General features: G+C 37.6%; 1 protein-coding gene across 6 annotated transcripts in view; it reads right to left on the reverse strand.

The window, feature by feature from the left end:
* The window catches only part of LOC115428381 (uncharacterized), a 73,345-nt gene that overhangs the window by 14,874 nt on the left and 46,211 nt on the right, over positions 1–12,260 (reverse strand). For all 6 annotated transcript variants that reach the window (XM_030147393.1, XM_030147394.1, XM_030147391.1 and 3 more), the window contains exons 23-32: positions 11,778–11,822; positions 11,626–11,682; positions 10,656–10,804; positions 5,567–5,671; positions 5,427–5,475; positions 5,061–5,147; positions 4,420–4,932; positions 4,203–4,339; positions 2,834–2,891; positions 2,581–2,720 (exon numbers count right to left, since the gene is read on the reverse strand). In XM_030147393.1, the coding sequence (XP_030003253.1) occupies positions 2,581–2,720; positions 2,834–2,891; positions 4,203–4,339; positions 4,420–4,932; positions 5,061–5,147; positions 5,427–5,475; positions 5,567–5,671; positions 10,656–10,804; positions 11,626–11,682; positions 11,778–11,822 (1,340 nt within the window). The remainder of the gene's footprint in view (positions 1–2,580; positions 2,721–2,833; positions 2,892–4,202; positions 4,340–4,419; positions 4,933–5,060; positions 5,148–5,426; positions 5,476–5,566; positions 5,672–10,655; positions 10,805–11,625; positions 11,683–11,777; positions 11,823–12,260) is intronic.

Raw genomic sequence — 12,260 nt, forward strand, 5'->3', positions numbered from 1 at the left:
CAGTCACAGAGACCAAAAGGAGGCAATTTAATAATCTTTGATAGATGCTCTAAAGTTTTGCTGGCAAAAGAACTAAAAAAAGGGTGATCCTGCAAGTTGACTCGTTTTAAAATAATTTAAGAACAATTTAAAATATATACTGTAATGCATTTATGTAAAATTGAGGTCTGTAAATTCTTCAGCAGAGACGGGGAGAGGTTTGCTTGCGTGCTGGTTAGATGAATACTGCACGGTTCTTGATGAAAGTATTTTTTTTTTTGGAACTATGTGTCTGTAGGGGCACATATGATGCAGGGCCAGTTCTAGCCTGTCATATTAGGGTGGGCTGGTTGAAATAACAGGTGGGCAACTTGGTTGGTGTGTACAGATGATAGCAACAGTGTCCTGAAGGATCACAATTTGAACTGCAGTCCTGACGTCACTGAAAAGAAGTGGTTTAGTGGTTTATGTAAATATAAGAATCACTTTACTGATCCCCAAAGAGAAATTCAACTGTCAGGCAGCTCATCTGTGTTCATTTACTCTTTAATATAAAAAAAAATTATCTTAAAAGTCCTTCGTGCAAATTTTTTTTCATTGGATGAACTTGGAAAATAAAAGAATGAATACTACATACTAATAAAATAAATTATTCTCACTGTGGCCAGAATTTATACAAAAAGAGGGCAGTCTACTCTTGTTCAAACTGAAACTGAAAAGTGGCACAGACAGAACAACCACACAAACAACTGAAACTGGCCAAAAGTAAAAATAAAACAACTAAATTATATTTTTTCATATTTCACAAACCAAAAAAGTCTGATTCAAATTCAATCTGAAAAGTGACAAATGACAAAGAGAACAACAAATCTTTCTTTTTCCATCTAAAACCCTGAACTTTAGACTCAAATGTCAGTAGAACTATATACATATAAACCAACAGGACTAAATGATTAGAATAATTAATATAATTTAGTGACAGAGATTGTTTGCCCCTCGCTCAGTTTTTGTCCCTTCCTTGGGTGACGGTTGAGAGACTGTGTGTGTTTGTTTTACTGGCGTTGTGTTGCCCAATGTGTGTGTTTTATTGGTGCTGCTTTAGTCAGTGTGTGCATACATAACGTGATGCAAGTGGCCGCCAAACTGGGCCGGCTGCTCTGCAGGAGCCCACAGATGATGCTCAGCCCAAGAGCATGTCAACAAGCCACAGATAGAGTGAAACTCCGATAGAGAGAATTGTGGTATTAAACAGAAACCCCAATAGGTGCAGCAGTGACCTCGATAGGTGCAGGAGAGACCCAGGGATGTTCAACTCCCCACAGCCCAGAAACGGACTGTGAGCTGCTGTACGAACAAATGAAGCGCTCAGGAAATGCAAAACAATAATGACAACCAATCACTGATGGAATAGGGCGGGCTGTAGGCTGCCAATCCAATCGCAAATAAGAGCCAATAGTAGTGTAATCTGTTATGTTTTTCTATTGGATAAACGTTTTCCCTTAACTTTTGATTGGGTGGGCAAGATGGACATTTGGGTTGGCTTAGCCCACCCCTGCCCATGCCTACCGCCGGCCTCGATATGATGATATAAAGGAGTTGGGCATGTAGGTGGGCAGATGCACAAGGAAGGGGCTGGGGATGTGGGTGGGGTAAGGGATGGAGAATGGGGAAGGGTGAGCGGGGCACCTGGAAAAGCCAACTAGAGCAGCTTAACACAGCCACATATCCAGTTAAAAGTGGATGTGCGCATTTATGTAGTTTTTTTTAATTTTATGAATTATTCAATTGAGTTGTACAGGTTATAAGTCACAGGTCACATCAAAGGTGGAAAAAGGTCTGAAAATATTTTTCTTGGTATCATTGTTTATATCACAAAAACCTGTAAATTTAACATGGTTGTGTAAACTTTTCCATCCACCATTGGTCAACGCTTTACCACAGCCGCCTGCATCCAATTCCAACCTGTTTTGCTGAATGTCATTCCCTTACTCTTTTCCCACTCATTTCCCACCTCTCTCTACCCATCTAATCTATTACATAAAGGAAAAATGGCCAAAATTAAAAAAAAAAAAATTAAATACATCAAAGTTCACACAACCATTTCTTTTTTGTTTTTTGTAGTTTTTTTGTCCCCACATTCTACTACAGTTTATCTGCTGCAATGTCAGTAAGTTAAGCTTTGAAAGTAAAAGGACAACTTATATTTATGTTTTCTACTACATCTCATGTGTTCTATGATGGACCTCAGAGTAGAGCAGTTTAATATGTGTGATTAGCCACATTTTGTCACAGTATATATTCTTCCACAGCAGACAAAAAGAATCCCAAGGAAGTGTAGAATTCTTTTCTCCTCTCAGACCTTTTGATTTACAATATGCTAAAGAGTCATTTCTACCCTTGGAAGGTTGAACATGCTGGGGTTTTAAAGTTTGGGATCCATTTGCAGCACTGAAGATTTAAAGGAGCTTCATAACTGTAAACAACTATCAGGCATCATCAGAGCAAAGCCAACATGTAGTTCAAATGGTGTTTAACGCTGGTGTAGCAAATGGAAGACCAAAGAAGAAGTGGCCAAGAGTATCTGATGTGAACTGTGCTGACCTGCTGGTTGTCTGTGCTCAAGTTCATTTCATGTTGACATTCAGCAGTGACTGAGGTGGCCACAGGTTGAACACTAGAAGTTGAGGGGAGTTCACTTCCATCTTCCTGCTGACCCAGATATGCTCTCAGTATCTGTAGGCCTGAAAAAATAATGGAAAACATAAGAAATCATTACATTAAAATGCACAAATGTTTGTTGTGTACCAATTAACTAAGAATCCCTTAAGAGATTTAATTGCTCAGTCTTACTTACTGGTTTTGAAGTTTTGATTTAAGAGACTGTTGTAAACATCTTCATCCAAATCAACTGCCTGAAAAAAATTGTACTGCACTGAGAATCAAATATTCATATCAGATTTTTTTTCTTTCCAGTGGTTTATCATGTAGCACTTAATAGATCAATTACGTTTGTCCATGACTATACCTTAGCTCCTTCATACCCCAAGTGTTCTCCATGTTAGCATTACAATAGCAATAGCATTAATGCATGAGTGCAACATGTATGTATAAACAATGGATGCGGTGAAACGACCTTGACCTTGCAATGGAAAGTTTTACTCTTGTAATAATTCATGACCTACTTACGATTATTTTGTCCACACATTATTATCATTGTCTACTCTACTGAACATGAACTGAAGCATACGCAAGCAACCTGCTGGCTGCCCACCAAAGTCAGTCCATCCCTCTCAGATACGGATGAAGGTCACAACACAGACACATCTCAGCCTTGAAGACGGGGGCAGCAGCTCGCAGGTGTTTCTTTGTCACATTTACATTTGATAACAGAGATCATATCTAAGCTTGTCCTTTTCCTCCTTAAGGGGAGTGACTCTGATCAGACTGCATTGTTGTACTCTGTCAGATTGTTTCCTTCTGCAGAATAAACTCAATACAAAGACAATCCTGTCTGGAGATCAGTTTATTTCTTCTCTCCACCGGCGCAACATGAAATTTGCACCACAACATATTAAAAAAAGGACGGTGCCAATAGCTTTTATTTTGTAGTGTTATGCAAAAAAAATAATACTCTACTTATTCATCCTCAAAAAAATAAAAGGTCTTTTCAGGTGATCAGTGTCTTTGAGTATAAGTTTATTGGAGCTCCAACAAAGGTACAAAATCAAACAGAGAGCTGACACTGTCTGTGTGAGAGTACAAAGAATCAGCTGAGTTTCTGTGTCTTATACCAGAGCCTGAGAGTTCCAGAACTCAGAGATAAGGGCTCTCTGAGAGTCTGTGAGAACTCAGTTTTATTCCCTCCAAGTGTCAAACTGGCCTTCGACTTAAAACACAAGACAGGAAAGGTCAGAAAAGGTTAAGAATTTACAGGTACCATAAACCACAAACAAAGTCATCCAATCTTATGTGATCTGTGCAAAGATATAAAAGCCAATGTGACAAATGGAATGCATGCAAAGATATATAGAATTCATGTAACTTTCCACTACAGTAGTAAGGCGCTTAGCTTGTCAAGATATTGACAGTTATAAAGACAGGTTAACAAATAAAACATTTTAAGTTGTGTTTTTTTTCTAGAATGACTTTACATTAATATCATAGCTGTACATCCCTGCATTTACATGACTTTTTCCACCATTTTTGCTTACACATGTACTCACCAGTGGGCTCATCTTCTGGTGGGTCGAGTCAGTAATGTGGCTGATGATATCCTCCTCTTTGACTTTCAGACTGCAGCACTCACACAGGTAGATTGGGTCACGGTTCACACACCAACATTCATAAAGTACATTTGACCCTGAGAGACAAAGTGTTTCTTTTCAACATTATATTCTCATATTTTATAATACTAGTACATTTAATTTAAAAAATACTGACCAACCACAGAACAGTCCAACTTGCTGAGGAACTGCTGCGTCTGTTTTCCCTTTTTTGCTGCCACTGCCCCATCTTTTCCATCATCTGACATGTCTTCTGTTTCTTGATTCAAGATCAGCCGCTGCTTTTTACGGTTCATAACTCCACCCACAGCCTCAATAGGACATGTGTCCTTGGATTCTTCACACTGACTAATGTGCCTCTTCCTGTGGTTTTTCCGCTGGTTTTGGACAATCTCTGTCTCTGTGTATTGTGACATATTTTCTCTCTCTGAGATGTCTTCACTTTGATTTACCACTGTCAGTTTTGTAGGTTCCTCAGTGGATGTTTCCTTTACCAACAAACAAGTTTCCAAAGACACTTCTGCTTTTGGATCTGATTCAGCTGCAACAGATTCAACTGAAATATTCTCTGAGGCAGTCTCTGTGTTTTCAGGACATTTTTGATTCATCCCCTTAGTTACACTCTCTTTCACCTGGTTTTTGGGTACTTCTTTAATCTTGTCTCTGGGGACTGAGAAAAATGATATGGCAAAAACTCAGTCATGAAATGCTTAATAGGTTATAAATATGACAAGTCGTCAATACATCTCTGGTGTGCCATGACACTATATAAATATACAAACATTTGACTTGACTTACCCAACTTCTTTTTAACTGTCACCGGTGGTTCAAGAGGGATTGGGCTGTCCTCATTTCTTTTTTTAGCAGACGCCAGGATCCTTATGACTGGTTAAAAATAGTTTCTATTAGTTTTTATTTTATTTTAATTAACTTTATTTTATGTATTCATTTTGGAGTATGAGGTGCATCATGGTTGGGACTCTGTTAGAGTGGGGGTGCATAACTATGTTGTTAAATTTTATGTACATTCAATTGTACAGTTATGATTGTTACAATATAAAAATTCAATAAAAAAACTTTGGAGAAAAAATTGTCTCTATTAAGTCATGACACCAATTTTTGATTACAGATGCCAGTGTGAAAGGTATTGCTACAGGTACTTACGTCTTTCATAGGAGCATGGCTCCCAGATGGGCTGTTCCAAAAGTATTTCCTTTAAGGCATTTAACATTAAACAAATCAGGCATATGAAGCAAAGGATATACAAAACAAGACAATAGTCATTTACGTTTGATGCAGAATACCTGTTCACTTGACATGGGGTGGATACGTGCTGCCTGTTTTGCCAAATCCAGTAATATCTCCTTATTTTCAGAATGAGAGCTCAATGAGCCTGGATGGAAAGACTCCTACACACACACACACACACACACACACACACACACACACACACACACACACACACATCAATAAAAGTGCTAGATGTGGGATAATTTCCACTGCAAAAACATCAACCAATAGCCCTTCCTGAGTTTTTTTAATCTTATATATACCCTGAGGGTACAAAAGCACAATTAACACATAAAATCATTCCTGTGTGGTCTGTCTACCTCCAAATACCCAACTTACAACGTACATGTCATCCATTTTCCCTTTATAAATATTTTCTTATAAAGTCACCTGATCAGTGAATCTGTGACATGAAGCAGTTATATATTGTTATCAGCTTCATGTTGATGGATAAACATCACTGATCGGTGACATTGTCTATTATATTACACACAAGCCAGGTGACATCTACTGAGTCATTCATTTGCCTTTGACTGCCACTGGAAAAACTATAAAATAAGCCTGCTCCAAATCATTATTATTCCACTAAAACACAAACTATAATATGGATCAGGTAAAATATGTCACAATTATCAATGGTTCTATGAAAAAAATGCTAATTTCTGGCTATGATAAAAGAATAAATGGTTTTATAATGGGGAAGAAAATTCGAACTTGATTTTTGACCATGGGCAAATATATCAGTATATTGTGTCAAATAGCAACACTTGAACTACACACCTCTCTTCTTTGAGGGAAATTAGTATTTTTCAGCATTTTATATTTCAAACATTTAGAGTCAGTCTCTTTCCCTCCTTTTCCAGTTGTTTTTTTTCTTTTTTTTCCCCCAATGACTAGCATGTTCCAGGTCAAAATAAGCTAATGCTACGGTTGGTTAATATAACTAAAATTCATATTCAAAAATCAATGTTAACATTATATTCAACCAGACAATGAATGTAATGATAAATAACATGTTAACTCTCCACAAACAGGATGGGTCGATTTCAACTCGTTAGCAACATAGCTATTTAGCATTAGCGGTAATTAGCCTTAGTGGTGCAGCTACAACTTTTCTCAGAATATAAAGTTAGTTTGACATTATTTTTACAAATATTTACTCAAAAAGTGCTCTGTGATGATAAGCAGCAAGCCAACACATCTTATTGTCTCAGAGTTACCTGTGATGTGCGACCCCATGTCCAACTCCTGAGTAGCAGAAGCAGATAAACTGACCAGGCTAATGAGAAACCGCTGTGACTGTGACCCCACAGCTAACCAAAGTCACCGCTGTTCTGTTCAATGAGTGGCAGAGGGAGGGAGAGGAGTGGCAGGGCTGGCTTCAATACCATCTAAACTTAAGAACAATATTGAATAAAAATGGGGAAGAGCTGTTGTACGCACAGGTTTGAAAAGCAGTCAGAGCTGTCGTTTTATAGGCTACCGAAAGCCAAAGAAAAGAGTAGATGGAAAAACTATGAAATATGCTAATAAGGTAGCATGAAATATGCTAACAAGAGCTTTACTAAGAAGTAATGCTGCGTTCCAGGCAACCCGTAACTCGTGTTTTTCCAACCTTCTACCGGTGAAAATGCACTGGAATGGCAGTCAAACCTGTGACTTCCCACCACTGGGCTGGTACTAGATCCATGTACTCCCAGTTCCGAGTTCAGACGTCACGTAGCAATGGCAGCCCCCGTGGATGCGGTGTTCATGCAGATTGTTTATTAAAACAAGGTGTTGCTGTAACGTTATTTATCTGTAAATGTTCTGCATAATCAGCAGCTACTCTGGCGTTAGCTAGTTTTCAGTCCATTGAGTGCAAGAATAAATTTAAACAGCTTCTATTGCCTTATGCACCGTTTTTACTCCTCTGTTTCCCTCAAATAACCAAGGAGCAAACACCTTTAGCGATAGAAATGATTGTAAATTAACATAGCGTACAGTCCGACATGCTGCTTTGTTTACATCTACAGTCGTCCTCAAAATTATTCATACCCCTGCCATTTTTTGTAACTTTTTGTTTTTGTGATGAAATGAATGAGTTTTGTCAAGTTTGTTTGTGACTTATATGTGAAACACAAGTGAGGAAATAAGAACAAATGATACTTGGAGAAATACTTTATTTCAGGAGTATTTTATTAGAGGATTTCTAAAAAAAAAAACGCCATGTTCAAAATTATTCATACCCTAGATTTATTAAGTCCAAAGTCTTTTCTTAATAGTCAATAGAGTAGCCTTTGTTCTTGATAATGGTTCCTGTAAGTGTCCACAGGTTCTCTTCTGTCTCCTGTGGGGTTTTGGTCCACTCTTCCTGGACCAAAGCCTCCAGCTGGGTCCGGTTGGATGGTCTCCTACCCATCACTCTGGTCTTTAGCTCCCTCCACAGATCGTCTAAATGATTTAGGTTAGGACTTTGACTGGGTCATGTCCTTGAACCACTACTGCACTACCTTGGTGGTATGCTTGGGGTCAGTGTCCTGCTGGGACGTCCAGTCAGGACCAGTCTAGAGTTTCTCAGCACTTTCACGCTGTCATCCAGGACGTTGATATAATTATGTTAAATTCATGATGCCTTGTAACTTCATGAGGTTTCCAGTGCCACTAGCAGAGAAGCATCCTAGCATTATAGGTTATAACCATAGCATTATGTTGCCACCAAAATAACCAAGGTATGAAGGTATCACAGACAACCATCCAGCCAGTATTGCACAAAGGAGTTCTCCATGGATGCAGACACAGGAAGATGGCATGACTCAGGATGAAACATCAGGAGGCTCATCTGGCATTTCCTAGAGCTCTTCTTAACCAAGATCCAAGCTTTTGGTCATCAATCCAGTGATTTGATGAAATAAAGATGGAGTTGTGTGGCCACATGGATGTTGACTGCAACTGAAGGAAGCAAGGAGAAGAACACAAGCTGAACACAGTCCCAACCATCAAGCATGGTGGTGGCAACATAATGCTATGGGGTTGCTTTTCTGCTAGTGGCACCGAGAACCTCATCAAGATACAGGGCATCATGAAAAAGGAGGATTATATCAACATCCTGGATGACAATGTGGAAGTGTCTGCTGAGAAACTCTAGATTGGTCCTGACTGGACGTCCCAGCAGGACACTGACCCCAAGCATACCACCAAGGTAGTGCAGTAGTGGTTCAAGGACATGACCCAGTCAAAGCTCTGACCTAAATCATATAGAGAATCTGTGGAGGGAGCCAAAGACTAGCGTGATGGGTAGGAAACCATCCAACCGGACCCAGCTAGAGGCTTTGGTCCTGGAAGAGTGGACCAAAACCCCACAGGAGACAGAAGAGAACCTGTGGACACTTACAGGAACCATTATCAAGAACAAAGGCTACTCTATTGACTATTAAGAAAAGACTTTGGACTTAATAAACCTAGGGTATGAATAATTTTGAACATGGCGGTTTTTTTTTTTAGAAATCCTCTAATAAAATACTCCTGAAATAAAGTATTTCTCCAAGTATCATTTGTTCTTATTTCCTCACTTGTGTATCACATATAAGTCACAAACAAACTTGACAAAACTCATTCATTTCATCACAAAAACAAAAAGTTACAAAAAATGTCAGGGGTATGAATAATTTTGAGGACGACTGTAGCTACCACATTTCCTTGCACTCAGGCAGTTTGGTGTGACTTGCCTGGAACGCTCCAAAGTCGTGAGTCATGGTTTGATGTTGTGATTTATGGACTCAAAAAACAGCCTGGAACGCAGCATTACATTAGCCACAACAATACGTACTTTAAGGTATGATTTTACCCAAAAATATAGCATAGATTAATGTTACCTGACATGAAATGACATCCACAAATGCAGGTTTCGTCGCCTGGATTTGAGGATCCCATTTCATGTCAGTTAACATTAATTTATGCTATTTTTTTTTTTTTACTATACTATACTTTACTATATTTGTTACTTCTTAGTAAAGCTCTTGTTAGCATATTTCATGGTTTTTGTCTTCATTTATGTTTATTGAAAGAAATTATATTTATGGATATATAACCATCAGTTCTTACTTTTATGTCATTTTTATTTATCCCTCTACTTCTTGGAAGGTATGCAAATGACATTCTTTTATTTTGTTTATAATATAGCTAGGTCAAGGTGAGGTCAGTCTATAAGCCTCTCAGGTTTCTGACCTCACCTGCACATTTCCTGCACATACCCTTCTCTCTACCAAAAGAGATATGTACATGTATTTGTCTTATTTTATATTTGTATGTGCAAATAAATAAATTCAAAAACCGTGTCATTATGAACCTAGTGCCAGACATAATTTGTAAACCAATTTAAACTGAGGCTTGTTGTGCCAAATTCTACTCCCTGCTGAAAACTGCTCCCCCTTCCTAAGTCAGCCATGAAGAGGACAATATTGCTGTTATGTTTTTTGTCTGCTGAATATTAAAGAATAACATGCAAACTGTAATGTTGACCAAGAACTTTTGCACAGTAATGTATAAAATCATTTGTCCATGCCATCTCTAGTTATCCTACAACCTCCACAAACAGAACTTTATATTTATGTATTTATCAGTACAATCTGAAGTCACAACTCTCTATCGACTTTACCTGCTGCTCATTGTAATGTCATCTTCAAGTAAAATTAATTTTAGTAGCTTGTTTGGGTCTGACGTGATGTAGTATGGTATGTTGTATGTGATAGATTGTTTTTATCATTGTATTGTCCAGGGATGGATATTCACGGGCAGAGACATGACATTTCTGCCTTTTCTAAAACTAAAATTGGACACTGAAATATTTCTATTCTAATACTGATTTAATTTAATCTTTACTGGTCGATAATTATTGTGACATGGTTAGTTTGCATTGAGATGTCTGGATTTAAGATTTAAGATAAAACATAAAGTAGAACAGAAGCATTCACGATGGATCAAAATCTGATTCATTAAGTCCTTATTGCAATTACTGTGGAAGACAAATGTAAGACCACTAATGGGGACTCAAAAGATGTACTGACAAGACAAAATATCCACATTTAATGAAAAAAAATTCATTTGAGAAAATTAAAAACTAACCAGAAATCGGACAACATGTTCCCGACTGAATATGTGAGTATGATATTCTGTTCTTGGCAATGTCCTATGACAGAGCAAGCACACCAAATGCCATCCTCTGTGCTGGTAACTCTCAGTAGTCACAGCATACTTGACCAGAAACTGCATACCTACAACAAATTAAGGAAGACAAGTTACTGTAAAAATAAGCAATAATCCACATGAGTCGGTGATTTCCAGTGAATCTAGAGCAGCTAAGGGGGCTTTAAGTACTCATTACCTTTGTCATTACAAAAATCACTGTAAACCATAGCCTTTTGGGATTATTGCATTATTTTGGTGGTAGATTTAATAATTAATAACATTACAAATGAGGACTTTAACACAGAACAAAAAAGAAATACAGAGCCTGACATGCATTTATATAAAATGTGACATATAAGACCTAACAGATTCAAATATGATGATAATAATCTGCAGACACCACGAAATAATGATAAAAAAAATAAACTAAATAAATGTATCAAATTTGTTACTGGAATACAACTGTAAATTATGAAACAGATGAGGTACTCTACTTAGCATCAGTAAAAACTAAATAAATAAATGATTCTGTCTTTGTACATAAATTAAATGGGTTTGTCTCAAGTGATGGCTGCAGCTCTAAGGTGTTTTACACCTTACTGCTCTGAAGAGCTCTTTAGAAATTATTGAGTAAATCCTTAAGGTTTATTAGTCTTCTAGAGAAACCTTTTTAAAGTTGACATTTCCCTCATTATGCCTCTTGGTGCTTCAGTTCCAGGGTTTCACTTTATACATAATGTTGTTCGGTTGACCTGTGCTTTTTTCCTGCTGTGATAAGTCAAAATATCTGCTGTCAACCAGGTCTATTTTGCTGCATGTGTAAATGGAAACAGTCTAGGTAAGATTCACTTTCAGTGGACAATCGGCTTTGTCATTTGCTTCTGTTATGCAAAACTTTTTTACTCACCCAGCAGAGGAAACCTGTCATTTTGGTCTAATTTTCTGTGTGTTTCACGGGGTGGAACTGCGAAATCATACAAACAGATTAACATGCAAAAATGACCGAAGATTAAAGTACTGCATTTCAATGCAATAGGGAGCAGTTTTTATATTACTTACCAGAACGCTTTAACACAGCATGGTATAGCACAAGTTTGCTCATCACTGCAGAAAAAGTCAAGATTTAGAAATAGGATTAGTTGTTTAGAAGAAGATTATATTACTTTAATTTTCTTCTTTTATAGTTTGTTCTTTATGCCCGAGTTATATAGTGTAAAGGAAAATTATCTGTAGCATTCATGACCTTTAATATTCTGCAAACAGTGGACAGTTACATTTTGTAAAACATGTTCAAGAAAAAGTACAGACACCCATTCATTATCGGACCTTTTGGCTACATGTCCTCTGTAATGCTTATGGAGCAGTTCTCCTTGCACATATGGCTTGAACTTTAACCATCAGGTACCTGACATCCTACTTGTGTATATATCCAAAATGGTTACTTCCTACCTCTGTTTACTACTCATGTTTTTAATCATACATGGATGCATGTAAATGCTGTGTGACTGTAAAGTATGAAGATGACTTGTACTTTTCTTTGTG

The sequence above is a fragment of the Sphaeramia orbicularis genome, chromosome 11, assembly GCF_902148855.1.
Source record: "Sphaeramia orbicularis chromosome 11, fSphaOr1.1, whole genome shotgun sequence".
NCBI lineage: Eukaryota > Metazoa > Chordata > Actinopteri > Kurtiformes > Apogonidae > Sphaeramia > Sphaeramia orbicularis.